Here is a 27628-nt window from a genome sequence, read left to right as displayed (position 1 = left end):
AGTAATGCACCTGCGCAGAAGGGAAGCAAGCCGGGATGCCCTTGTTCTGCGCAGGCGTGGAGCCCAGGGGCCGGGGCCGGGTGGCACCGCGGTGCGCAAGCGCAACCGTCGGTGGGTCGGGGATCGGTCGCCTGAGAGGTGAGTAAGGGGCTCCGTGCTGAGCCTGGGGGATCGGGGGTCTGCGGCTCGGGGCTCACGGGGCCCCAGAGCCCGTAAGAGGTTGGGGATTGTGAGGTCAGGGTCACCGCGACTCGCGGGGTCCTGTGAGTAGGTGGCGCGGAGGGGAAACTGAGGCCGGGAGGCATCGGGCAGGCCGTTCGAGCCCCGATCTCCCTGTCCCGGACCCCAGGTCCTGGAAATGCTGGTCCGCGGGCTGGTGGCGAGGTCGGCGGGAGGTGAAGGCGCCCCGGAGTAGTGAGCGCTCGCTGGGTGTCCGCTGCCGTCTCGCTCTTATTAACCGCCTGGAAATGTCGTTCCTGTGACTCGGGGACCCCCGTTTGTGGTGACTCAAGTCGGGGCTCTAGTCCCAGCGCCGCCAGTCCCTACCTCGGTGACCTTACCCAGCCTCTTGGCTTTTTGGAGCCTCAGTTGTCCCCTCTGTAAAACGGACGCTGTCAAAAGTCCCTGCCTGGGAAATGAGAGCCGCGGGGCCCAGCGCCAAGTGAGAACCCCGAAGAATTGGCGGCCGTTCGTCTTATTTCATGTTTAGAGTCGTCTTCTGCATATCTTGCTGGAGGTTGGGGCAATGTGGGATACAGGACCAGCCCTCCAGCACGTCTTACCCGCTGCGTAAACCTGGGTGAGTCGCCTCCGCTCTAAGCAAAGCGCCCCTTCTTTCGTAAACAGGAGTGGTAAAAGCAGATGTGTCGGAGGGTCCTTATGAGGGTAAACCCACATAGGATTCTTTGACGGGGTGCCTGGAAGTTGGTAAGAGAGAGCTGGCTTGAGAACGGCTGTTTTTGTTATTCGGGGCCAGAAGATTGCCGTGAGTGTGCATCTCAGAGGGTGAATGATTCTCCCATTTTCTTTTGTTTCTGTGTCTTTTTTTTTTTTTTTGAGACGGAGTTTTGCTCTTGTTACCCAGGCTGGAGTGCAATGGCGCGATCTCGGCTCACCGCAACCTCCGCCTCCTGGGTTCAGGCAATTCTCCTGCCTCAGCCTCCCAAGTAGCTGGGATTACAGGCACGTGCCACCGTGCCCAGCTAATTTTTTGTATTTTTAGTAGAGACGGGGTTTCACCATGTTGACCAGGATGGTCTTGATCTCTTGACCTCGTGATCCGCCCGCCTCAGCCTCCCAAAGTGCTGGGATTACAGGCATGAGCCACCGCGCCCGGCTGAGACGGAATCTTATTCGGTCGCCCAGACAGGAGTGCAGTGGCTTCATCTCGGCTCACTCCACCTCCTGGGTTCAAGCGATTCTCCTGCCTCAGCCTCCCCAGTAGCTGGGATTACAGGTTGGTGCCACCACGCCCGGCTAATTTTTTTGTATTTTTAGTAGAGACGGGGTTTCACCATGTTGGCCAGGCTGGTCTCCAACTCTTGACTTGATGATCTGTCTGCCTAAGCCTCCCAAAGTGCTGGGGTTACAGGTGTGAGCCCCCATGCCTGTCCTACAACAGCGTTTTAAAGAAACTGTTAAAAATGACAAAGGCAAATAGAGAACAGTGACAACAGGAAGGGCAGGAACACCTGGGGATGTCTGGGCTCCCGCACACTCATTTGTTTTTCTGTTTTTTGGTTTTTTTTGCTTTGTTTTGTTTTGAGACGGAGTCTTGCTCTGTTGCAATGGCGTGATCTTGGCTCACTCCACCTCTGGGGCCCAAGCAGTTGTCCTGCGTCATTCTCTCAGTAGCTGGGACTACAGGCACGCACCACCACGCCCGCCTAATTTTTGTATTCTTAGTAAAGAAGGGCTTTCACCATGTTGCTCAGGCTGGTCTCGAACTCTTGACCTCGTGATCCACCCGCCTCAGCCTCCCACAGTGCTGGGATTACAGGCGTGAGCCACCGTGCCTTGCCTTGTTTCTGTCTCTGATTATTCGTTTTGTCTGTCTTTTCCCTCCCTTGACCAGCGGGTCTCAACCGGGAACAGTCCTATGCCCCGGGGATACTTGGTGACCTTGTGGTTGTCATGATTTGGGGGACCTCCTGGTACGGAGTGGGTAGAGGCCAGGGATGCTGCTCACTACCCTGCAGTGCCTAGGATAGCCCCGCCCCAGAGAATAATCTAGTGTCGAATGTCAATCATGCTTTAAAAACCTTATCATATGGGTGGATCGCCTGAGGTCAGGAGTTTGAGACCAGCCTGGCCAACATGGTGAAATCCCATCTGTACTGAAGAGACAAAAATTAGCTGGGCATGGTGGCATGTGTGCCTGTCATCCCAACTACTCAGGAGGCTGAGGCAGGAGAATCCCTTGAACCCAGGAGGCTGAGGTTGCAGTGAGCCGAGACCACGCCATTGCACTCCAGCCTGGGTGACAGAGTAAGACCCCGTCAAAAATCAAAACCCTATGCTAGATCAGTGATACCTTACCAGCATGGGCAGCTGGGAGCGTGTGGCTCCGTGAAATCGTGAACGAAGTTTTGTGTGTGCACCCAATTTTGTGTCTAGGGTAATGGGTACTTTGGAGTTTAGCCTCTCAAGTCAGGCTGGTCTCAAGCTCCTGGATTCAAGTGATGGTCCACCTTGCCTCCAAAGTTCTGTGACGAGAGGCGTGCCCCACCACATCTGGCCTGCTTCCTCTTTCACTGAGGTGGAAACAGGCCCAGAGAAAAATGGCCTCCCCGAGGAACTTGACCATGGCTGTGAATTTTTTCAACATTGAAGGCTTCTCTGAGTCCAAAGGGTTTAGACACGGCCAGGTGCAGGGGTTAAAAGGGAAAATGGCTCTGTGGAGAGGCAGAAAGGCTTGAAAGCGATGCTGGGCCCGAGGTAGGAGCTCACAGGAATACGAGATTCTCTCCTGGCAAAGTTGGGGAAGGGAGGTGAGTGCCTAATTTGAGTGGCGCGTACAGGTTTGCTGTAGACCCCACAGATGATCCCCCACTGGTGAGGGGCCTCTAGTGTACACTCTGGGGGTCCAGGGAGTGCTTGAGGGCTTTTATGCATGCAGCAACCGCCTCATGGCATCTTAGAAGAAAGGGGGCTTCAACGTGGGGAGTATCCAGATGGGAGACTGAGCTAGAACCCAGGTATCCGAGGAGGGAGTGAGGAGTGGGGCACCCAGCCTTCCTGCCCTGCTGTTTATGAGAAGTGCTGTGGGTTTCGGGTGGAGGTGGGCAGAGTGTTCGCAGAAGGCGGTGGGCCAGAGTGGGGGCTTCTTCCTGGGGTGTAACGAAGTAGGAGGACCTCGGTTTAGGGGGATGGGCTGTTTTTTCCATTGGATGATTCACTCTGGGCAGGGAAATAAGGAAGAGAGGTGCTCGTGAGTTTTTTGTTTGTTTTTAGAGGCAGGGTCTCACTTCGTCACCCCCGTTGGAGTACACAGACACAATCACAGCTCACTGCAGCCTCTGCAGCTCCTGGGGGCAAGTGCCCCTCTTACGTCAGCCTCCCAAGCAGCTGGGGCTGCTGCTGTGTGCTGCCATGTCACGCTCGGTTTTTTTTTTTCTTTTTTTGTAGAGTCTCTTTTGTAGGGTCTTACTATACACTATATTGCCCAGGCTGGTCTTGAACACCTGGCCTCAAGCGATTCTCCCTCCTCAGCCTTCCAAAGTGCTGGGATTACAGGCAAGAGACACTGCCCCTGAGTAGGTGGCTGTGTTTTCATTTTTTTTTTTTTTTTAAAGACCGGGGAGAGCCCACGGGTCTCGAACCACACAGAGTGGTTGTATAGAAAGCACTGTCGAAGTAACTGCTGAGCTAAAGCCGGCCCGATTTTGTTTTTATTTTAATTTAATTTTATTTATTTTTTTGAGACGGAGTCTCACCCTGTCACCCAGGCTGGAGTGCAATGGCGCGATCTCGGCTCACCGCAACCTCCGCCCCCTGGGTTCAGGCAATTCTCCTGCCTCAGCCTCCCGAGTAGCTGGGACTACAGGCGTGAGCCACCGCGCCCAGCCTACATTTTATCATTAAAATAAATACAAAAATTAGCCGGGCATGGTGGCGCGTGCCTGTAATCCCAGCTACTCGGGAGGCTGAGGCAGGAGAATTGCCTGAACCCAGGAGGCGGAGGTTGCGGTGAGCCGAGATCGCGCCATTGCACTCCAGCCTGGGCGACAAGAGCGAAACTCCGTCTCAAAAACAAAAAAAAAATGATAAAATGTGAAGTTGGGATGTGGAGTCATCGGCTCAGAGCCGAGGCTGGCGTCCCAGTTGCTGCCCCCACGGGCCCGCAGCCGTCCACCCTCACTTCTGTGCCCTCTGCCTTGAGACCAGGCTGGAGCCCTCGCTGTTGGGCGACACAGCGGGCCTCTTTGACAGTGCTGTCCCACGGCCAAACCGCGACAAGCTTTTATCGTTCCAAAGACACCGAGTCCCGAATGGCAGGTGAGGAAAACGCCATCCTCGGGCTTGCGGACCCCCCTCCGAAGAGCAGAAAACTTTCTTCCCCGAAGCCTTGGTGCGGAAGGCAGATCTGAGAACCGCTGGATGGCCCCACCGGGGAGGGGCGAGGGGTCCCCCGCCGCGGACCTGCGGTTCTGAGCCAGAGGACTCTGCACGCAGAAGGTTTTCAGAAAGCTCAGCAAGGTCATCTGGCCAGAACCAGCTGAGGGGTACTGACTTCCAGCCTTCTCCTCCCACTGAGAGGCCGACGGTGATCTCCTGCTGGGGGCTGTGTGTGGTCTCAGCTGGGGGTGCTTCTGGTGTGCAGTGGGGGGGCCAGGGAGACTGCTCAGTGCCTGGCAGTGCCCAGGACAGAATCAGCCCCCGAGATGTCCACAGTGCCACAGGGGAGAGACCTGCATTCGTTATTTGGGGAAAGAAAATGGAGCCTGCTCCCTGTTCTCACCGGACACCAGAATAAACTTCCTAAGGGGCAGAAGAACAGAACTCGGGGCCCCCGGCTCCTAGGAGTCACCTCCTGCTCTCTCCCCACTCAGTGTCTGGATGCGTTTCTGCTTTTGTTAGAGACAGGGTCTCACTTTGTTGCCCAGGTTGGCCTCAAACTCCTGGGCTCAAGCGTCCTCCATAGTTTGTGGATTTCTTTTTTTTTTTTTTTGAGATGACGTCTCACTCTGTCGCCAGGCTGCAGTGCAGTGACGAGATCCCGGCTCAGTGCAGTCTCCACCTCCCAGGTTGAAGCGATTCCCCTGCCTCAGCCTTCTGAGTAGCTGGGACCACAGACGCGCACCACCATGCCTGGCTAAGTTTTTTGTATTAGTAGAGACGGGGTTGCACCATGTTGACCAGGATGGTCTCGATCTCTTGACCTCGTGATCCACCCGCCTCGGCCTCCCAAAGTGCTGGGATTACAGGCGTGAGCCATTGCACCCAGCTTGTTTGTGGATTTCAATGTGTGCAGCCTCCTGGGACCTCAGTAGAGCAGATGATCATGGGAGACAGTCTCTTGGGGATCAGTGGCATCCTTAGTCCAGGGGGTCTCAGCTTGGGCACTTCTGCTCAGTCCTGCCCCAGGGTAACAGGGAGGGGGCAGGGTGCAAACCAAGAGGCAGAGAAGTTGTCTGGGGTGTGGGGGGTGTTCCAGGAGGGGGAACAGCCCGTGCAAAGGTCCTGGGGTGCAGAGGTGCCGGTGACACCGGGAGACAGCAGTGCGACTCAGTGAGTGCCACTGTACTTCAGCCTGGGTGACAAAGCAAGACTCCATCTCAAAATAAAAAAAAAAAAAAAAGAAACAGACCTGGCTGAGTCCCCTACAAACCTAGAAGGTGGGGGTCACAGCCCCCTCGTACAGAGGGAGTGACAGACCCAGACAGGTGGCACACGCAAGGTCATACCAGTGACAGCTGGACCTCGGCTTAGCATTCCAGGCACATGGGCCTAGCGCGATCCACGCAGGGGAGGGGGGGTGTGCACGTGCACACGCGCGTGTGTGGACAGGATGTGCGTCGCTTCTCAGGGAACTAACAGAATAAACAAAGAAACCTGATCTTTGGTGTACCAGCTCCCTCCTCTCTTAGACCGAGGTGTGAGAACTGGAAAGGGCGGCTGAGGACCCACTGAGGGGTCGGAAAGTAGAAAGAGTCACCGCACCCGGCCAGTTTTTGTATTTTCTTTCCTTTTTTATTTTTTGAGACGGAGTTTCGCTCTTGTTACCCAGGCTGGAGTGCAATGGCGCGATCTCGGCTCACCGCAACCTCCGCCTCCTGGGTTCAAGCGATTGTCCTGTCTCAGCCTCCCGAGTAGCTGGGACTACAGGCATGTGCCACCACGTCCGGCTAATTTTTGTATTTTTAGTAGAGACAGGGTTTCACCATGTTGGCCAGGATGGTCTCGAACTCCTGACCTTAAGCGATCCTCCGCCTGCCTCAGCCTCTGAAAGTGCTGGGATCACAGGCGTGAGCCACGGCGCCCTGACAAAACTTAACATCTTAATGAGTTATAGATGCACATTTGTGTGGTTATGTAGCCGACACCACCATTATCTCCAGAGCTTTCGTATCCTCCCAAACTGAAACTGTAGCCCACGAAACATTCACTCCCTGTGGCCTCCCCCGCCCCTGGCACCGCAATTCTACTTTTTGTCTCTGAATCCAGCCTCTCTAGGGACCGCGTAGGAGGGGAGTCGCACAGGATTTGTCCACGTGTCTGGCTTATTTCACTGAGCGTGACGTCCTCAAGGTCCGTCCTTGGGACCCGGTCAGAATTTCCTGTTCCTGGCTGCGTAGTATTCCACTGTGTGCGCAGGCCTCGCTGTGTTGATCCGGTCACCTGTCCGTGGGCATATGGGCTGTTTCCTTTTGGCTGTTGTAATGCTGTTATGTGTCAAAACATGCGGAAAGAAACCACAAAACTCCGTAAACCAAAAATCTTATGAACCTTTTGGGTGGCATGTGTCCCTTTTCCCTGGGTCTGGGGGTCAGGAGACCTGGCTGGTTTGCTCTCTGAACCCCGTTAGCTTGGGCGACGGTGTCAGCTTTTGTGGTATCACCTCCTGGCGGTGGCTGACCTCCGCGGGCCGTGCTGTGTCGCCTGCGAGATATCTGGATTCCGGGAGATATCTGGATTCCGGGAGATACCTGGATTCCGGGACTGGCTGCTCTCCAGGCTCTGGCCCGTCCTGATCCCGGGCCTGGAAGTTCCAGGCTCTGCGCTGTGTCCTGAGACGGGAGCGAAACTCTCATCGCCATCCCCAGGGAGCTTGCAGGAAGACTGTAACGCCCCATCCGGTGACACTAAACCGCGCTGGTAGATCCCTCCCCTTTAAAGGACTGAGACATGATTCCCGTACCATGAAATTCAGTGGCATTTGGTAGATTCACAGAGTCGGGCAACCGTCACCACTCTCTGGTTCTAGAGCTTCTCATCACCCCAAAAGGAAGCCAGGAAACTCCGTCCCCACCAGCTGTCACTCGCCTTCCCTTCCCCAAGCCCCCGGCACTCCTGCGTCTCCTTCCTGTCTCTGGATGGGCCTGTTTTGGGCCTTTCGTGGAGATGAAGTCACACCCTGTGTACACTCTTTGTCTGCCTTCTTTTGCTCCCCACCTTTTTTTTCTAAGTGATTGTTGATGGATATTGCTTTCCCTGAAAGGATAACAGAGCTGAGAGCGCGCCCAGTGTGTCCGGGGCTGTGCTTGTGCCGTGGTATGAGGTCCACTTCACTGCTGGAATCCGACTCTGACGTCAGCTGGTGTCTGAAGCCTGCTGGGCCAATGCCTGGCTTGTCTCCGGCGCGTGGTGGGTGATGCGCTCAGGCGGCCCGCGCCTCGTCTCCCGGGGGCACTGGCTGTTCACCTCATGTAGAGGTATTTTGGGTGGGACAGCTCTGATCTTGAGTGTGGGGGCAGGTCAGGCGGCTGCCGGGTGTGGATCCTGCCATGCCTGTGGCTCCAGTGGCCTCTCACAAACGACTCCATCCCTAGTCCTGCCGCGGAGGTCGTCACACTGAGGTCACAAGACGGGGTTGTGGAAAGTATCTGGTGCCCCCACAGCCTCCTCACACCCCTCTTCTAGTCCAGCATCTCTCCCACTGGGAGCTGTGGACATTGGGGCCGGATCGTTCTCTGTGGAGGAGCCGTCCTGGGCACTCCCAGGCACTGAGAGGTGCCCCGACCTCCACCCACTCCGCGTCAGACACCGCCAAGTGTCTTGACACATTGAGAACCGAGTCAAACAGAGTCTAGGAGAGGCACACACACAGGCGCACACACAGTTTCTGCAAAATCCGTGGGTTAGTGGGATCCACGGGGACCCTCAGCATTGGCCTCCTGGAGGAGGAGCCCATCACAGTGGGTCACCAGTGATCCCAGCGCTTTAGGAGGCCAAGGCTGGAGGATCGCTTGAGGCCAGGAGTTTGAGACCAGCCCGGGCAACACGGTGAGATCTCGTCTCCTCAAGAAAGATGAAGTTCTCTGGGGGTGCCCTCCCCTCTTTGCCAGTGTTCACGCACAGGTATTTTACTCGGTTGAGGTTCTGGGTCTGCCGGAAGCATAGGAGGTGCTCAGACAGGTCATCCTCGTGGTTGTGATACTCTTGGTGCCCTGCCTCTGAGTCTGTCTCCACGGGGATGGCTGTAGCCGAAGGCCTCTGCGTGTGCGCACACGGCTTAACCCACATGCCTTGGACCGTGAGACGTCTGTGCACTTAAAGTTAAAATGGACGTTTGTATAGAAATGATGGGAAGCTTTGATTTCCTATAAAAGTAGCTGCCCCTCTGGCTGCTGGCTCCTGGGACCGACGCACAGCCGGTCCCTCCCTCCGTGCTCCTCGGCCGCCGTCCTTCACTGCTCCCTTCCGCCCGTGTGTCCTCATGTCCATGTGACCCTGGGCACGTGACCACGCTCCCCTGAGGGCCTTGGTTCATCTGGAGACAGGGCTGGCCTGCTTGTTGGAGTGGTGAGAAGGATGGAGGTGCTCCCTGAGATGCCCGCATGCCCGGCGTTCGTGTGGGTTTGCTGGGGCCACTGTGACAGCACCGGAGACCTTCAGCTGAAACAGAGTTCGTCATCCCTCAGCTCTGGAGGCCGGAAGTCCACGAGCAAGGTGCCAGCGGGCTCGTTCCTCATGAGGACGGGAGGGGGACCTGGTGGCGGCCGGCAGTCCTCGCTCTTCTGCGTGTAGCCATGTCACCCCATCTCCGCTGTCACGTCCACACGGCATTCTCCCTGTGCGTGCATCTGCCTTTATTAGAAGGACACTGGTTACTACTCTAGGGACCCACTGCAGTCTGGTGTGACGCCATCTTAATGAATTCTATCTGCCAAGATCTTATTTCCAGGCGAGGTCACATTTCGAGGTCCTGGCCGTTAGGACTTCAGTGTATGGATTGAGGGGGACACAGTTTGGCTCATCCCAGCGTTCAGCCCCTGGAGCCACGTGTCAGCGTGGCTGTGCACAGAGTGTCCCTGGGCCCCAGGTGGGGCGTGGGACCTGGCGGCAGACCCCGGCTGTGCTGTTCTCATGCTGCGTGGGCTCAGGAGGAGGAGCCGCGGCCCTTTGGGTGCTGGGTCAGAGATTCCTTGCTGGCTTTTGCGGTTTTAGTTACATTTTGGAGAGCAGATCTGGGCACAACACAGAGAAGAATAAAAAATTATCCTGAGGGAGCCGGGCGCGGTGGCTCACACCTGTAATCCCAGCACTTTGGGAGGCCAAGGCGGGTGGATCACGAGGTCAAGAGATCGAGACCATCCTGGTCAACATGGTGAAACCCCGTCTCTACTAAAAATACAAAAAATTAGCTGGGCATGGTGGCACGTGCCTGTAATCCCAGCTACTCAGGAGGCTGAGGCAGGAGAATTGCCTGAACCCAGGAGGCGGAGGTTGCGGTGAGCTGAGATCGCGCCATTGCACTCCAGTCTGGGGAACAAGAGTGAAACTCCGTCTCAAAAAAAAAAAAAGAAACAAAGAAAGAAAATCCAGAGGCAGCCAGGTCCGGCACTTCCTCATCCGCCCCGAGGCGGGCAACCTCTTAGCCACGCCCCATCTGACCCAGCCTGAGCTTGATGTCGGACCTGTGACTGTCTGGGTCTGGGCACACAGAGTTTGGCTGAATATATGGCCGACTACGGATGGGCTGGGCCTGGCCCCATGAGGAAGGCCAGTGACACACAGCCCCACCACCCTGTGTGCCAGCCAGTGAGGGCCACAGACGGGGAAGACACAGCTGCTCGTGGACAGCAGAGGCCCTAGACGGGAAGTGGCTTCAAGGGAAGGTGGCCACCTAGCCCCACCAAGGGAACCTCATCTCGAGAACAGAGGACGGGGTTCTGTCCCGTGGCCGGAGGACGGAGAGGATGGGGGCCCTGTCCTGTGGCAGGAGAACGGAGAGGATGGGGGCCCATCCCATGGCCAGGGCCTCTCCAAGGGGTGCCCCCGCCATGCCCCAGCACCGCAGCCACCCCCTCCATGCCTGCTTCTAGCCTGGGAGCACGTTCTCCACCTCCTCCTAGTAGACCTGCGCAGCGGGCAGCGTTTCTGGAACAGCCTCAGCCTGTGTTGGTGTGGGCACTGCGGGTGAGCAGGCGCCTGTCCACGTGCCTGCCTGTGGGGCTGTTCGCGCGGCACGGCGCACGCCTGGTCTTACCCCTCCTCACGCACCCCTGATGGGGAGGTGCTGTTGCCATCTCTGGGGGACAGAAGAGGGAACTGAGGCTCAACGGAGCTCAGGTGCTTCCCCTAGGTCACACCGCCAGAAACAGCCAGCCGAGGTCGGTGCTGCAAGTCTCACCTCGAGGAATCGTGAAAGTCACGGCGGACACTGCAGGGCGCCATGCTCTTGGCTGAGAGCGTCGCAGTTACTTCTCCTGACCCCCGACAGCAGCCACCATGGGCCTCCCCATTTTACAGACGTGGAGGCGGAGGCTCCGACACGCTCAACGACCCGTCCGAGCTCATGAGCTTTGCAGGCCACAATCGGGACCCAAGCCACCTGGCCTCTCCCTCACAGCCAAGGGCTGTGTCCGCTTGCTAGTCCTGTGACCACAACCCAGATGGCTTAAAACCACCACGGCTGATTTCCTTGCAGCTCTGGAGGCCAGAAGTCGGAGGTGAAGGTGGGGCCGGGCCGCGCTGCCTCTGAAGGCGGCTCCGTCCTGCGTCTTCCAGCTGCTGGGGGCCGGGTGGCCTCAGCCTCTGCGTCTGTCTTCACATGGCCGGCCACCACAGTGACCTCGCCTCAACTTGCTTGTCTCTGCAAAGACACAAACAAGGTCCCATCCTCGGGTTGCAGGTGCATGTGATGAGGGGAGCAGTGTTCAGCCCAGAGCACGGTGGCCCCGGCGGTGGCTGCTGCTTCTCGGTGCGGTTATATCAGAACATTTAGCGTCACCGTGGTCAGCCTTCAGCTGGAAACTGAGGCACAGTGAGGCCAGGCTTGCTGGAAGTGGCGCCGCAAGGCCGCTGGCCAGCCTGCCCCAGGGAAGCTCGCACAGCACGTGGCGGGGCGTCCTGCTCAGTGCCGGGAAGGTCGCTGCGGCTGGAGTCCCTCCAACTTGGCCCGGGCACCCAGGAAACCTGCGTGAAAGGTCTTGTACTAAAAAAAGACCTGTCTGTGGGCAACAGCTCCGGCTTCCAGAGCAGCCTCTCCCGACATCATCCTCCGGCGCTCTTTAGAGCTCTGGCGGGAACCTGCAGAGACCACAGACATGAGCAGAGCAGCTGTCAGGTCCTGGGAGTGAGGAACAAGGCAGGTGTCCGGGGGGAACGAGGCGGGCATCCAGGGGGAACCAGACGGGCGTCCAAGGGGGGACGAGGTGGGTGTCCAGGGGGGACGAGGTGGGTGTCCAGGGGGAACCAGATGGGTGTCCAAGGGGGGATGAGGTGGGTGTCCAGGGGGAATGAGGCAGGTGTCCGGGGGGACGAGGCGGGCATCCAGGGGGGACGAGGCGGGCATCCAGGGGGAACCAGACGGGTGTCCAGGGGAACCAGACGGGCGTCCAAGGGGGGACGAGGCGGGTGTCCAGGGGGAATCAGCCAGGCGTCCAAGGATGAGGCAGGCATCCCAGGGGGAATGAAAGGGAATGAGACTGCTCTCCAAGAACTCCTCAGGGGGAGTCCTCTGCCAGTCCCACGAAACGGTGATGTCACGGCAGGCACACCCGGCCCCGCTGGGTGCCTCAGAAATGCTGAGGTGCCAAAAAAGAGGTAGGCTGAGGAAAGGGGTCACGGCTTTGGCTCAGGACGAGGTCTCTCCCTCTGGACACCGTGGACATTGGTGCTGCTTCGTTCTCTGGAGCGGAGCTGTCTTGGGCACTGCAGGGCGCTGGGCAGTGTCCCCGACCTCCAACCACCTCATGCCAGAAGCAGGGGCAGAAGGGACCTCTATGGGGCCTCAGCACCACCCTCAGAGCACTCGGGAGGTCCTGGGAGCCGGGCGGGTTCTCTAGGGCAGCTGCTGCTTGCCCGCTGGCCTCACAGTTGCTGGCCTGTGCACAGTCGGGTTGGTGAGCTCTGGGCCTCAGGTCATCATCCGTGAAATGGGCATATTAAGGCCTTTCCATCTTGGCTACCCTGGAGCTGAGATCAGCCCAGCGCCCTTAGAATAGGACCCGGCGAGTTGGGGTCGGGCCTGCGGCGGGGACTGTGAGGGGCCTGATGGGGGGTTTTCCCGCAGCCCCGCCACTCAGGCCCTCCACTTGGACCCGCAGATCCTGAGCACCCCCAGGTGTCACCTCTTCCGGGCTCGAGATGGACAACAAGAAGCGTCTGGCCTACGCCATCATCCAGTTCCTCCACGACCAGCTCCGGCACGGGGGCCTCTCGTCCGATGCCCAGGAGAGCCTGGAAGGTATGAGTGTGCCCGCCACCCCCCCTTCCCTTCCCCGGCAGCAGCTGGCACAGTCACCTAGTATAGACACCTGGTGTGTAGACTGCTGGTCTCCCGCCTGGCTTCTTGGGGGAGGAAGCTGAGCCCAGAGAGGGCCGGGGCCTGCCCAGGGCCACACAGCCCTCGGCCACAGGAACCAGGGCCGAGCCGAGCCCTCCTGCCTGCCACCGCATGGTACGACTGTCACTTGCCGCCTTCAGGCTGAGCTGCCTTCCAGTGGCCTTTTCTGTCTCCCCATCTTCCATCAAGGTGTGCTTCCAGAACGTTCTCACCACCTAGTGTGTGCATATCGCTATTGGTCCCAGGGAAAAGCTCTTCTAGTGCTGGTCCCGCCCTAGAGTCCCAGCCCCATTGGTGTCCCGCCTGACCTGCCATGGTCTCCTGTCTGGTCTGGCTCCCACGTCTGTGACACCCACACCTGGGGCTTGGAGGGTAAGGAGGGCTAGGGAGGTAGCTTGTGCGGCTGGCAGGCTCCGGCCCAGATCCTCCTTATCCACCTCTGCTTCGCTCACCTGTGTCTGGGGCCTGCCAGGCCTCTGTGACATGGACCCACAGTGACAAATGCAGGGATGTGCCCCGGTCCTGGACACAGCACTGGGGAGGAAGTAGCCGGCCTCCGCTAGTGAGCCGGGTTAGGACCCGGGCCCACACAAGGAGGGTGCCAGGGTTCATGTAGACGGGCTTGGGGGAGGAGAGTGCCGGGGTCTGTGTGGACGGGCTCAGGGGAGGAGGGTGCTGGGGCCTGTGTGGACGGGCTCGGGGGGAGGAGGGTGCCGGGGCTCATGTAGACGGGCTCAGGGGATGAGGGTGCCGGGGCTCATGTGCTGAGGCTCAGGGGGAGGAGGGTGCCAGGGCTCGTGTGGACGACGGGCTTGAGGGGATGAGGGTGCCGGGGCTCATGTGCTGAGGCTCAGGGGGAGGAGGGTGCCGGGGGGAGGGGGAGGGGGGTACCGGGGCTCGTGTGGACGGCCTTGGGGGAGGAGGGTGCCGGGGCTTGTGTGGATGGGCTCGGGGGAGGAGGGTGCCAGGGCTCAGGGGAGGAGGGTGCCGGGGCCTGTGTGGATGATAGGCTCCGGGGGATGAGGGTGCCGGGGCTCGTGTGCTGAGGCTCCAGGAGAGGGGCCCTGCAGCTGTTTCCTGTCCTGCTCTCCATGGTCCTGCCCTGGTACAGACATAGTCACACAGGACTTCTACTGAGGGCTGGCTTCAGTCTCCTGACTCGGGCCGGGCGCCCTTGGAGGTCTGACAGCATTCCGCGCACCTCACCCCTGATGTGGCCCTCCAAGCAGGGCTTAGCCCCCACCACACCTCAGCCGGGCAGCCACAGCATTGAGACCCCATGGAGGCCTGAGGTCACCACCTGGGCCCCGCTCTCAGGCGCACAGGGCTTCTCTGTACAGCTTTTCTTTTTGGGAAGGAGGAGGATCCACTGTGCCAGGCCAGGGCGCAGGCAGCGGCCCCTGCATTCTGGGATCCTTGGGAACAAGCACACCTGGGGAAGCCTGAGCACCAACCCCACCCTCTAGACCGGAAAATGTAAGCTCAGGGCTGCATTCAACTCGCGGGCCCTCCTCTGTTCCCCCTTCCAGTCGCCATCCAGTGCCTGGAGACCGCGTTTGGGGTGACAGTGGAAGACAGCGACCTCGCGCTCCCTCAGACTCTGCCGGAGATATTTGAAGCGGCCACCACAGGCAAGGTGAGCCTCTAGGCCTCCCAAGCCACCGCCCCTGAAATGAGAGCAGCAGCAGCAGCAGCAGCGAGCAGCGCTGGGGACCCCGGGTGCCTGCTCGCGTCATCTCCTGGCACTCTGCCCACATCCTCTCGTGGGCTGGCAGCGAGGCTGCAGGAGCCCTCGGCCCTCCTCCCTTCATTGGCGGGGCCTAAGGCACGTGGCACTGCGGTGGCTTGCCCAGGGCCATGTGGCAAGGGGCCAGGAGTCCCCTGCAGAGCCCCTGGGGTGTTAGGGGCTTGGCGGCCCTCTCTGGCATCCCAAGGAGAGCTGAGGCCGAGGGTGCCAGGTTGGGAGAGGGCAGCAGGCCGTCTTTGCCTCTGGGACCAGGAGATGCCCCAGGACCCGAGGAGCCCCGCACGGACCCCACCTTCCGAGGAGGACTCAGCGGAGGCAGAGCGCCTCAAAACCGAAGGTAACGGAGGACCCCCCCAACCCACAGGCGCGTCACCCGCCTGGACTCTGGGGCCTGGGACCCTCGCTGAGGCCGGCTGGTGCCTGGAGCCCTGGGAGTTGAGGGGAGTACCCTGATGACCAGCACACTGGCTTGTGGGAGTGGGGACGGAAGGGGGACTGGTGAGAGCACACGTGCAGAGAAACTGGACCGTCAGGCACGGCTGGTGGGGATGTGAGTGGAGCAGTTCCCAAAAGTGACACAGCTTCCATGAGGCCCAGCAGGTCCACCCCTAGACACTAGATACGTGCCTGAGAGGGCTGGACACACGTCCACGCAAATGCTCGCGGCAGCTGTGTTCACAGAGTCAAAAGCAGACACAGGCCGAGCGGCACGATCACACCCATAATCCCAGCACTGTGGGAGGCCGAGGCTGGTGGATCACCCGAGCTCAGGAGTTCAAGACCAGCATGGCCAACATGGGGAAACCCCGTCTCTACTAGAAATGCAAAAACATTAGCCAGGCGCGGTGGCGGGTACCCGTAATCCCAGCTACTGGGGAGGCTGAGGCAGGAGAGTCGCCTGAACCTGGGAGGCGGAGGTTGCAGTGAGTCCAGCTCACCCCACTGCACTCCAGTCTGGGCAACAAAAGTGAGACTCTGTCTCAAAATAAATACATGAAAGCAAAGTCAGCTTAAATTGTCTGTGCACGATAAACGGATCAGCACAGCATGTCCCGTCTACACGGTGGAATGTGCGTCAGCCACAAAGGAGAGCGGGGTTCTGACCCAGGGTCCGGCGCAGGGGCACCACGAGGACATCACGCTCCGGGAGAGACGCCAGACACAAAAGGCCATGCTGTGCGTGATCCCATTCCTGTGAAATGTCCAGGACAGGCGGATCCACACAGACAGGAAGGGGGGTGTGTGGGTGCCCGGGTTGGGGGTGGCGACAGCTCACGGGGACAGGGTGGCTTTTTGGGGTGGGGGGAGCGTCTGGAATTTGCTTCTGGTTGCACGTGTTGAATATACTAAACACCACAAAATTAGTATTCTTCTTTGGAGCCAGAGCCTTGCTGTGTGCCCCAGGCTGGAGTGCAGTGGCGCGATCTCAGCCCACTGCAACCTCGCCTCCTGGGTTCAAGCAGTTCTCCTGCCTCAGCCTCCCAGGTAGCTGGGGTTACAGGCGTGCGCTGCCATACCTGGCTCATTTTGTATTTTTCGTAGAGTCGGGGTTTCACCATGTTGGCCAGGCTGGTCCTGAACTCCTGACCTCAGGTGATCCACCCACCTCAGTCTCTCAAACTCCTGGGATTACAAGTGTGAGCCACTGTGCCTGGCCCTAAATTACTTTTTTCTTTTTTGAGACAGAGTTTCATTCTTGTCTGTCAGGCTGGCATGCAATGGAGCTATCTCGGCTCACCGCAACTTCCGCCTCCAGGGTTCAAGCGATTCTCTTGCCTCAGCCTCCCAAGTAGCTGGGACTACAGGCGTGCACCACCACGCCCAGCTAATTTTGTATTTTTAGTAGAGATGGGGTTTCTCCATTTTGGTCAGGCTGGCCTTGAACTCCTGACCTCAGGTGATCCACCGGCCTTGGCCTCCCAAAGTGCTGGGATTACAGGTGTGAGCCACCACGTGTGGCCCTAAATTACATTTTTCGAGTGTAAGCTTTGCGGCATGTAAATTGTGTCTCACTGACCTGTTTAAGGCGGACACCCGCCTTCCCCTGCACCCTCCTGAATTGGGATCTCGGGGCCGGAGCGGGTTCCCATCTTCAGAGCTCTCAGTTGGTTATGGGATAGCAGCTGGGTTTTGTTTTGTTTTGTTTTTTTTTTTTGAGAGGGAGTCTCATTCTGTCGCCAGGCTGGAGTACAGTGGTGTGACCTTGGCTCACTGCAACCTCCGGCTCCCTGGTTCAAGCGATTCTCTTGCCTCAGACTCCCGAGTAGCTGGCGGTACAGGTGTGTGCCAGCGCACCCAGCTAATTTTTGTATTTTTCAGTAGAGACAGGGTTTCACCCTGTTGGCCAGGATGGTCTCACTCTCTTGACCTTGTGATTTGCCCACCTCGGCTTCCCAGAGTGCTGGGATTACAGGCGTGAGCCACCGTGCCCGGCCACAGCTGGGCTTTTTACCGCCCTGCCAGCTGCACCTTAGAGAGAAGCTGCATTGCCTGTGAAGTCAGAAGACATCACATGAGTATTCTAGAACGCAGGCCTCCACCTGGGCTCTTTCCAAAAATTATAGCAAAAGAGACAGTTCGCTCCCTGGGCCAGTGAGCCGCATTAACCCTTCCGTTCCCAGCCGTCGCCGTCCGGGCAGTGACAGCCACCATTGCCAGACACAGGCCAGGCCCTGCCGCCCCTGCCTCCATCTCCCTAAGTCCCTGCAACTAGAGAACCCCCCCATAGATGCAGGCGCCTCCCAAGCCCGCGTCCGTGTTGAATCCTAGGCGCCCAGAAGAGCCGCGTGTGGCGCCGAGGCCCCTCGGTCTTTGCGAACGCCCCAGGGTTTTTCTCTCTTTAGGAAATGAGCAGATGAAGGTGGAAAACTTTGAAGCGGCTGTGCATTTCTACGGAAAGGCCATCGAGCTCAACCCCGCCAACGCCGTCTATTTCTGCAACAGGTACCAGCTCAGGGCCTGCCCAGGGCAGGGGCGGTCTCCCGGGTGCTTAGCAAGGACCGGAGGTGGGAGAGGCCTCTGCACTGTAGATGGGGTTCACCAGGGGTCCCAGGCCAGGAACAAGCATCAGGTGGCCAGCAAGAGGGTCACGGAGAGTCGATGCTGACGTTAAAATCAGGCGGCATGCCCGGCGCTCTTGGAGTCCACGGTGGGAGGATGACTTGAGGCCAGGAGTTCAGGACCAGCCTGGGCAACATAGCAAGACCCCTCTCTCCACAGAAAATGTAAAAACAGTTAGTCCGGGGGCCAGGCGTGCTGGCTCACATCTGTAATCCCAGCACTTTGGGAGGCCAAGGCAGGCGGATCACCTGAGGTCAGGAGTTGAAGACCAGCCTGACCAACATGGCGAAACCCTGTCTCTACTAAAAATACAAATATTAGCCTAGTGTAGTGGCAGGTGCCTGTAGTCCCAGCTACTCAGGAGGCTGAGGCAAGAGAATTGCCTGAACCCAGGAGGCAAAGGTTGCAGTGAGCCAAGATCGCACCACTGCACTCTACCCTGAGTGACAGAGGGATTACAGGCGTGAGCCACTGCGCCCTGACCTGGTCTGAGTTCTTTTTTTATTGATACGTCAGTAAATTTGGTGATAAAACTTGGGTGTGCGTTTCCTGCACTCTTTGCTGTGGGTCGGAACATTTTTTGTAAATAAAGTCCAGAGTTGCAGTCCCGAGCGGCCGTTGGTGCTCTGAGCCCACATCTTTGTAAGAGCATCTCGGCAGCCACACCTCTCAGCTCTCCCCACCAGCCCCATTTTACAGACCGGGAAACTGAGGCTGCGCCTCCAGGAAGCGGGAGAGGAACGCAGCACTGAGGCTTCCCTCCAGGGCTGCCCACAGCTCAGAGCTGCTGGTGAGGTACCTGCCCTGCCTTTACTTCCCCAGAGCCGCGGCCTACAGCAAACTCGGTAACTACGCGGGTGCCGTGCAGGACTGCGAGCGGGCCATCTGCATAGACCCGGCCTACAGCAAGGCCTACGGCAGGATGGGGTGAGGGCCGTGAGTGCCGTCCGGGGCCCCTTTTCTCCTGCGTGCTCCTGCTTCCTCCCGTGTGGCCTTTTCCACACCCGCACCGATTCTCCCACCCCGGTCGGTTCAGCCTTGACACTAGCCGTGGGCCCTACAGGCCACGGGCTCAGTCCCACAGACCGCCCCGCGTCAGCTGCCAGCCGGAGATCCCGGGACCCTTGCTTCTCCCCGACCGGCTGCGCGCTGGGGTTCCCACAGGCCCCGCTCAGGCGCCGTAGCTTGCACAGGCAGCTCCAAGAGCTCAGGGGAGCACCTGGTTTATGATGAAGGACACAGGAGGGGTCCGAGGGCGAGGCAGGAGGTCCCCAGGGCAGGAGCCTGTGCCCCGTGGGGCCGGCGCTGCCCCCCCAGCACGAGGGTGCCTCTGCCTGCTGCTTCCAATGCTCAAAGTCTGTGTGATTCGGTCTCCCCAGGACCCGCCCTGGGCTCTCTAGGGGCCCCCGAGTCACCTCAGTAGTGAAGACTCAGGTGGGGGTCGAGGTGCTTGTGGATGGTGGGAGACATGTCTGTCCCTCAGAGGTTCCAAGGGTCCTCGGTGCCCTGTGCCAGGAAGCACGGCACAGACCACATCCACGCTTTTCCTGTGACCCCATGCCTGCCCGCTCCCTCCTCAGCCCCCTCAGGCCTTGAAGTCCTGCGTGGCCCCGTGGGGACACCAGTTCTTGTGCCTCGGGTCTTCTCATGTCTGTCTCCCTCAGTCCCACTCTGGACCCCTCGAAAGCCAGGTTTGCCTCCACCGAGTTGACAGTGCACAGGGGCTGCCGGGCCGCTGGGGAGGGGGGACTGGGTGGGGCCTCCCAGAGCAGGGCAGATGGGACCAGGCTGTCCCCGGCACTCTCCCCAGCCTGGCGCTTTCCAGCCTGAACAAGCACGTGGAGGCCGTGGCCTACTACAAGAAGGCCCTAGAGCTGGACCCCGACAACGAGACGTACAAGTCCAATCTCAAGATCGCAGAGCTGAAGCTGCGGGAGGCCCCCAGCCCTGTGAGTGCAGCGGGGGCGAGTGGCCCCAGAATGCAGGGTTGACTGGCGGGTGGGGACAGGTCCTTGGGCGCACCACCAGCTCTCGGCTTAACCTGCCTGTCGTGAGGGTCCGGGGTCTCAGTCAGTGGTGAGACGCGCCCGTGGAAGTGACTGTTGTGAGGAGTGGGTTCCTGCTCCCAGACCCCTGGAGGCAGGAGGCTGGCTGCAGGGCTAGGCGGGAGGTGGGGAGAGGCCACATACAGACCCTCACTGTGGGTCGTGTGGCGAGGCTTAGGGTTGGCCAGTTTGAGCTGTTTCACTGGACCTAGGCCTGGGGGCTGCCCTGGTCGCCTGGTCCCTGGCTGGGGGTGGCTGGGGCAGGTGGATTGTGGCTCTGAGGTGATCAGGGAGGTGCTAGGGGTGTGGGTTCTAGGTCGGTGGGTGTGTATTTCTAAGGGGCGTTCCTGGGGGAGTCGTCTGCTCTCTCTGGGAAGTGGCCACTCCAGGAGGGGCCAGCTCTGCCACGCCAGCGAGGCCCCAAGGTGTCAGAGCGGCGGAATGCAGGAAGTAGAGGCGTGGACGGTAGACGGGGCTGGCCCCCAGCCGGCCTGCGCTGTGTGCCGCCTGCCTCAGCAGCCTCTGGCCGCAGGGTTGGTAGAATGTCTGAGCCCCGAGGGGCCGCTGTCTTGAGGGGGCTTACTCATCGTGGCCCCTGATCCAGGCCCCACTCACCAGGCTGTTCTCACCCCCAGACGGGAGGCGCGGGCAGCATCGACATCGCCGGCCTGCTGAACAACCCCGGCTTCATGACCATGGTGAGCGCCGGCTCTCCTCCCTGCCCCCCTGGCAGCCCCGCCACGCCCCAGGCCCACACCTGCTGCGTCATCGCTGCGGGCCAGGGCTTCCCTCTCATGGCACTGCTGGCATCTGAGAGCAGACGGTTCTCGTCTGTGGGGCTGTCCCAAGCACTCCATGTCGGGAGCACCCAGCCCTCAGCTTTGGCGATCACGAGTGTCCCCAGTGTTGATGTCTCAAGCCAGACCTCAGTAATGAGCACCGAAAACTGCATGCCGCCCTTCCGGGCTGAATAACCCAGGGAGAGCACATCCCCGCCCCAGTGTGGGTCCCTCCTCACAGTGCAGAGACGCCGATCACAGCACAGCCGCGCCTGCCTTCCAGGGTTCAGGGAGGGAACCAGAGCGCCAGGCACTCAAAGGGGTGGCCTGTGGCAGAGGGTTCCTTGGCTGGGACCCTTGGAGAGCCACCCCTGTGCAAGCATGTGTGCCCTGGAGGTTTGTGTGCCCTGGGGCTACACTGCAGGCTCCCATGCCTTAAGGGGCAGGGACTCGCCTAAGGCTGTTAGGGAGAGAAAAGCCCTCAGACTCACTGGCAGTCAGAATAAGGACCCAGCTGGCCCAGGACGCGTGTACTCACCATGGGATGGAGGGTGAGCAGCCCCAGCCCTTCAAGGGGCCTCTCAGCCTCACCATGGCACAAACTCCTTTTGCCCTCAGACATCTAGGGTTGGCAGAATAAGGCCCGCCACTGGGTTTTGTTAATAAAGTTTTATTGGCACACAGCCATGTCCATTCATACATGTAGTGTCCGTGGTGGCTTTCGTGATGCCACAGCAGAGCTGAGTAGTTGGGTCAGGGACCCGGTGTCTGGAAAGGCAGGGAGTATTTCCACACTCCCTTTACACAGAGAGTTTGCCACGGCTCTGAGCCACCCGCTTTCAGCAGGTCCGAAGGAATAGTCCCCGGTGGAGAGTTAGTAAGGTGCCCAGTACAGTCCTGTTTGTTTATTTATTCATATTTCTATTTCTCACTTTTGAGACAGAGTCTCGCTCTGTCACCCAGGCCGGAGTGCAGTGGCCCAAGGTCAGCTCACGGCAACCTCCACCTCCTGGGTTCAAGCGATTCTCCTGCCTTAGCCTCCTGAGTAGCTGGGATTACAGGCACGCGCCACCATGCCTGCCTTATTTTGTATTTTTAATAGAGACCAGGTTTCACCATGTTGGTTAGGCTGGTCTCAAGCTCCTGACCTCAAGCGATCTGCCTGCCTCAGCTTCCCAAAGTGCTGGGATTGCAGGCGTGAGCCACCGCGCCCGGCCACGCTGCTGTTTACTGATACAGCAGAGCTAGAAGCCAATCCAATACACCGAAGTAGACAGCAGCTACGGTAAGGAACCGAAACGCACCCACACAGCGAAACGGCAGCAGCCAGTGACAGACGCCGTGGCGCCACCACACCACCCCTAAAGCATAGAGCCAAAACAGGGTGTCAGTGATAGAACATGAAGGTCACAGCTCGCGGGTCAGCAGACGGAAGTGTGGGGAAAAGGGTAAGAAAGACCCAGCGGCCGGCTTTTCCTGTGCGTCGGGGTGCTGGAGTCCGGAAGGAAGCCCGGTTCAGATGCAGCGTGTCCGGTGAAAGAGAAGGATGTGCCTGGAGCTCTCTGTCCTGACAAATTGGTTCTTTCCTGCAGGCTTCAAGTCTAATGAACAATCCCCAGATTCAGCAGCTGTAAGTGACAACCTCTCGTGGTTAAATGTCTTTTTATTGAGGGGAAATTTAAAGTGTACTTGATGGCCTTAAGGACATTTACACTGTCAGGCAACTGTCACCACCACTGAGCACCAGCACGCATGCATCGCCTCCGAAAGCAGCCCCCTCCCATCAGCCGTCACTCCCAACCCCCGCCCACCCCGACAGCCACGCGTCCACTTCCTGTCTCTGTGGCCGGGCCTGTCCTGGACATTTCACAGAAGTGGGATCACACACTGCGTGCTCTTTGGTGTCTGGCGTCTCCCGTGAGCCTGTGTCCTCAGGGTGCATCTGTGCTGGGGCCTGGGTCGGGGCCTCCTTCCTTTTCATGGCTGAGTAATGACATTCCAGTGTGGCTGGGCCACGCCTCTGTCCGTGGGCATCAGGGCTGTCGGCACTGCTGCTCTGAGCGTGGCTGTGCCGGCCTCCGTGGCAATCCCTGTTTTCGTTTCTCTTGCGTATAAGGCTCATCAGGTAGCCCCCCAATAAACTGTGCTTATTGGGGAACTGCTCGCCCGTTTTCACGGTCAAATCTTTTTTTTTATTTGAGACGGAGTCTCACTCTGTCACCCCGGCTGGAGCGCAGTCTCCACCTCCTGGGAGCAACTGATTCTCCTGTCTCAGCTTCCTGAAGTATCTGGAATTACACGCACCCGCCACCACGCCTGGCTAATTTTCTCATTTTTAGTAGAGACAGGGTTTCACCATGTTGGCCAGGATGGTCTTGAACTCCTGACCTCAGGTGATCCTCCTACCTCACCTCCCAAAGTGCCGGGATTACAGGTATGAGCCACCTCACCCAGCCTATGGTCAAATATATATATTTTTTGAGACAGAATTTTGCTCTGTTGCCCAAGCAGTGCAATAGCACGATCTCAGCTCACTGTAACCTCTGCCTCCCGGGTTCAAGCGATTCTCCTGCCTCAGCCTCCCGAGTAGCTGGGATTATAAGCATGTGCCACCACACCCAGTTAATTTTGCATTTTCAGTAGAGACGGGGTTTCTCTATATTGGTCAGGCTGGTCTTGAACTTCCTACCTCAGGTGATCCACCCGCCTCGGCCTCCCAAAGTGCAGGGATCGCAGGTGTGAGCCACTGTGCCCAGCCCACGGTCAAATCTGGAAGCACAGTTTCCCAGCCACAGCACCGTGGCCATTTGAGCTGGACCTGCCTCTGGGGCAGGGCTGTCCTGGGCACTGCAGGGTGCTGAGCAGTGTCTCTGGCCTCCACGCGCTGCACGCCAGGAGCACCTCCTGCCCCAGTCTTGGTGTAACCCAGGCATGGCTGTTGGAAATGTCTGCTGACATTGCAGGGGTCCTGTGGGGCAGGATCACCCCCTGGCTGAGAACCATCATCTTTATGTGGAAGAAGGAAGGGCGTTGTGGGAAAGCGGGGGGGACTCACAGGGTGGGTTTGGGAGGGAGGCCTGCTGGGTGGTGAGAGAGAGTCCTCTCCTGTGCGAGAAGGTGAAGACCCTAGGGAATCTCTCCCAGGCCGCTGCTGAGGGGCTGCAGTGGGGATGGCCGTCGGGCTGTCCTGGCTGAGGGGCTGCAGTGGGGATGGCCGTCGGGCTGTCCTGGCTGCGGGTCACGTGCTTTCTTCTGCAGCATGTCTGGCATGATTTCGGGAGGCCACAACCCCCTGGGAACTCCTGGCACCAGCCCCTCGCAGAACGACCTGGCCAGTCTCATCCAGGCGTGAGTGGACCTGCTTCAAGGAGGGCGTGGGTGGCGTCCCCCTGCTCCGGAGGGCCTGGCATCCTCTGGCGAGCAGTCAGACCTGTCTGTGGGGTGGAGGGGTCAAGGGGTCAGGTGGCGACGGACGGAGGCAGTGGCAGGCTCCTGGCCCTGGCTGAGCCCCGTGCGCCCTTCCTCACAGCGGTCAGCAGTTTGCCCAGCAGATGCAGCAGCAGAACCCGGAGCTGATAGAGCAGCTCAGGAGCCAGATCCGGAGTCGGACGCCCAGCGCCAGCAACGACGAACAGCAGGAGTGACGCCGGTGAGTGCAGGGCCCAGGATGGGGAGCGGCCAGCAGGAGTGACACCGAGGGAGTGCCCCGAGGGGAGGGCAGCCAGCAGGAGTGCTGCCCGGGGACTGTAGAGCCCCCCTGGGCACTCGACAGTGAGTCCTGAGCACGTCCGGCTCAGAAGCTTGCCCTGAACCGCTGAGGCAGGTGGGGGCATCTCTGGGCATTGGACTCCTTTCCAGGTGGCCGCCACCTCCTTCTCCCCCGTCCTGTTTCCCATCTGTGGATCGGGGCTGGGTGGAGATGAGGGGGAAGCCACGGCTTCCTGGGAGGGCTGGTGTCTAGGGGTCTGGGCCCCCCACTGGAAGGGCTGGTGTCTGGCGTCCCCCCCGCGGAAGCTTTTTGTTTCTGCAGCGTCAGAGCTGCCACCTGGGGGATGGAACCAGGTTTTTGGGTGGTGGAAAGGACAATCCGGGCACCTGCCTTTGACTGCACGTCTGAGCGTTCTGCCTACGTTTTTTGAGCCACCGCGCCCGGCCCTTGTGAGGGATATTTTTGTCCCTTTCTCACTGTGAGCAGCCATTGCGCTTAGCGTTGTTTAAAAATGGCCAGGCACAGTGGCTCACGCCTGTAATCCCAGCACTTTGGGAGGCCGAGGCGGGTGGATCACGAGGTCAAGAGATCGAGACCATCCTGGTCAACATGGTGAAACCCCGTCTCTGCTAAAAATACAAAAAATTAGCTGGGCACGGTGGCGCGTGCCTGTAATCCCAGCTACTCGGGAGGCTGAGGCAGGAGAATTGCCTGAACCCAGGAGGCTGAGGTTGCGGTGAGCCGAGATCGCGCCATTGCACTCCAGCCTGGGTAACAAGAGCAAAACTTCGTCTCAAAAAAAAAAAAAAATGCACTTGGAGTCCCCCGTGGGTTCCAGGGGCCCGTGGCTGGCTTGGTTTCCATCCCGGGGTTCCGTGTCCGTCCTGTCCGTCCGCAGCAGATGCCGACTCCTGGGCCGAGTAGCTCCAGGCCTCCCGAGGTGTGTCCATTCTGCTCCAACGTGGCCTCTTCATCCCGTCACCGTTGCTGGGGGCGTCCCTTGTGTACACATTCTCATTTTTTAACCAGAATTACTGTAGATAAATTTAAAGGACAAACGTGAAAAAGCAGCAAGAACAACCTTAATCTTTTTTGTTACTTTGAGACTATCCTGCTCTGTCACCGCGACTGGAGGGCAGTGGTACGATCACGTCTCACTGCAGCCTCAACCTCCTGGGCTCAAGTGGTCCTCCCACCTCAGCCTCCCTGTAGCTGGAACTACAGGGACACAGCACTGCACCCGGCTGAGTTTTGTCTTTACTGTACAGGCGGGATCTCACTACACTGCCCAGGCTGGTGGTCTCAACTCCTGGGCTCAAGCCATCCTCCCACCCCAGCCTCCCAAAGTGCCGGGATGACAAGTGTGAGCCCCGTGTTCAGCCCAACCTCAGTCTTTTCACCCAGGGCAACTGACGTTCATATTGCGGCCACCTTTTCTTCCAGTCTTTTCTTGTTTAAAATAAGTTTTCATTTATTTATTTTTTTAATAGTCGAGGTGGATTTTTCACCAACATAACCTCATACCCAAAGTCCCGCCACACTGCAGACCCTTCTAGATCACGGCGGCGTTCTCTGCGCCACCGGGCACACGTGGCCCTGAGTGTCCGGAATGCTGCCGGCGTGGCTGTGGCTCTGACGTCCGTTGAGAGAGCTGGCGTGGTCCCTGGCTGAGGGCCTCTCCTCCTGCCTAGAGTGTGTGGTGCGGCCGGGGTCTCCACCTGTGCTCTGACCGCCGTCACATCTGTCCCCCTCCAGCCATTCCTCGTGTGACCGCGTCCTTCCCTGGCTGACTGGAAGCTTCCGGGTGTTTGCTGTCTCCTGTTGGACTGCCTGAGAGAGGGGAAGAGAGAGACCTCGGACCTGCATGTCAAGATGGATTTTCCCTTTGATCTCTGCCTCCTCCACTCCCTTTTTGTAACTCCCTTGTAGCCCCCAGACCTTTCTTGAAACAAGAGCCAGCAAGCTGAGCACAGCCCAGCAGCGACCTCCCTCCCAGGCCCCAGACAGCCCATCACTTGAGTATTTTCTAGAATCCTGGGGTGCTCCCGGCCCCTCAGTGAAGCGGCAGCTTCCACGTTCAGCCGCGTGGCGGATCCTGTGGCTTCCGGAGCCTTTTTACAGCCCCCGCCCCCTCCCGTGCTGAGAAGCTGCTCCCGGCCTCCCGGGCCCCGTGCCTGCTCGGAAGAGCTCACTGCCAGCTGCGGCCCGGACGCTGCGCCGCGTGTCTGCATGAGGACCTCTTCCCTGGCAGACATCCAGGGGGCAGCTGCAGTCACCCCACGCCTCCGCGGCCAGGAGCCGTCCTGGGTGCATAGGACCAGTTTCTGTGACTTTCTCCAGTCCTGCGTGTCGGGAGACATGCGTTCCCCGCCACCCACCCTCATTTTCCGGTCCTCGAGACTGAGAGCCACGAGTGTCATCATGACTGGTCCGGCTGCCTTAGCCGCGGGCACGGGGAAGGCAGCTGGGCCATTTCTGTCTGTGTCCCATCCTGCTGTCCTTCCGTCCTGGGTGTTTCATAGGCCCAGGGCCCGCCGGAAAGCTCACCCCTCCAGTTCCAGGTTGAGGCCATGGAGCACCTCTGGTGCCACTCACCTTGGCCCTAAAACAGCCACCAGGAGAGCAGCCGAGAGCTAGACATTGGGGGGCCTGCCTCAGCTCCTGGGGCCTGGGGGTGGCAGGTGAGCCCACGGCGCTGTGGTCCCAGCAGCAGGGCTGGCAGTCGGAGCATCCTGGGAATCCCTGGGTCTTGGCCGTCTGCGAGGTAGGCGCAATACCATGTGTCGTAGGTAACAGTAGGAACGGGGCCCCCAGGGCCCTGCAGCCCCTCATGGCGGTGAGGTGTGTGCCGAGCCCATCTGGGTGCAGGGCGTGATGTGTAGGGAATAAATAGGCGTTGTGACCTCTGTCCGTCTCCATGTTGACCTTGGTGCCACCTATCCCCCACAACCCCAGACTTCGAGAAAACCCCTGAAGCGGACTTTGCAAATCAGCTGGGCTGGTTGTGAGTGAATCCCCTCGATGCCTGGAGCCGCACTTCCTGGGTCACCGGTCCCAGGAGGTTCCAGACTGCCATCCTCTACTCTCCCCTCGGCCTCGCCCCCAGCTGCATCACGGTGCAGAGGGTCCCTCCTGGCTCAGGTGAGATGCGTCGGCCCTCAGCAGAGAGTGACCCTGTTGCTGGTTGCTTTTGCAGCATGTCACAACTCCAGAAATTCTGTATTCTGTAACCAAAGTCACCTCCCTTTTACAGCGGTTCTCCCAGGCAGGAAGGAGCCCAGAAAGCTAGCCTGTCTCGGCCCCAACCCGAGGCCGCTGCACAGGGTTTTTGTGGAC

The 27628-nt window shown here is 59.2% G+C and overlaps 2 protein-coding genes across 6 annotated transcripts; one reads left to right on the top strand and one right to left on the bottom strand.

The window, feature by feature from the left end:
- Nucleotides 1–27198, top strand: SGTA (small glutamine rich tetratricopeptide repeat co-chaperone alpha). Of its 5 annotated transcripts, XM_035286943.3 has the most exons (13): nt 98–138; nt 710–799; nt 12714–12853; nt 14482–14588; nt 14952–15036; nt 17543–17642; nt 18582–18686; nt 19570–19708; nt 20440–20502; nt 22176–22213; nt 23842–23931; nt 24113–24232; nt 26048–27198. In XM_035286943.3, exons 3-12 carry the CDS (start codon nt 12754–12756, stop codon nt 24225–24227), a joined length of 942 nt encoding a protein of 313 aa, XP_035142834.1. In that variant the 5' UTR covers nt 98–138; nt 710–799; nt 12714–12753; the 3' UTR covers nt 24228–24232; nt 26048–27198. The 5 variants fall into 5 exon arrangements, with proteins under 5 accessions (XP_078217588.1, XP_035142834.1, XP_008985211.1 ...); XM_008986963.5 differs by lacking the exon at nt 710–799; XM_035286942.3 differs by lacking the exon at nt 710–799 and having other exon boundaries at nt 12680–12853.
- On the bottom strand, nt 24912–26715 carry LOC118150284 (uncharacterized). Its single transcript, XM_035286946.3, has 2 exons — nt 25817–26715; nt 24912–25326 (listed from the first exon to the last, which is right to left on the bottom strand). The coding sequence occupies exons 1-2, from the start codon at nt 26713–26715 to the stop codon at nt 25314–25316; spliced, it is 912 nt and encodes a 303-aa protein (XP_035142837.1). The 3' UTR covers nt 24912–25313.
- Nucleotides 27199–27628: the final 430 nt, after the last annotated feature.

This window comes from Callithrix jacchus, chromosome 22, assembly GCF_049354715.1.
Source record: "Callithrix jacchus isolate 240 chromosome 22, calJac240_pri, whole genome shotgun sequence".
NCBI lineage: Eukaryota > Metazoa > Chordata > Mammalia > Primates > Cebidae > Callithrix > Callithrix jacchus.
This window is presented reverse-complemented; position numbering and strand designations above follow the sequence as displayed.

Coding starts and splice junctions, on each gene's coding strand:
- SGTA (XM_078361462.1), top strand. CDS start 36: ATGCCCTTGTTCTGCGCAGGCGTGGAGCCCAGGGGCCGGGGCCGGGTG. Junction 19,709..20,439: donor TGCGGGAGGCCCCCAGCCCT/GTGAGTGCAGCG, acceptor TCTCACCCCCAG/ACGGGAGGCGCGGGCAGCAT. Junction 20,503..22,175: donor ACCCCGGCTTCATGACCATG/GTGAGCGCCGGC, acceptor TCTTTCCTGCAG/GCTTCAAGTCTAATGAACAA.
- LOC118150284 (XM_035286946.3), bottom strand. CDS start 26,715: ATGATGACACTCGTGGCTCTCAGTCTCGAGGACCGGAAAATGAGGGTG.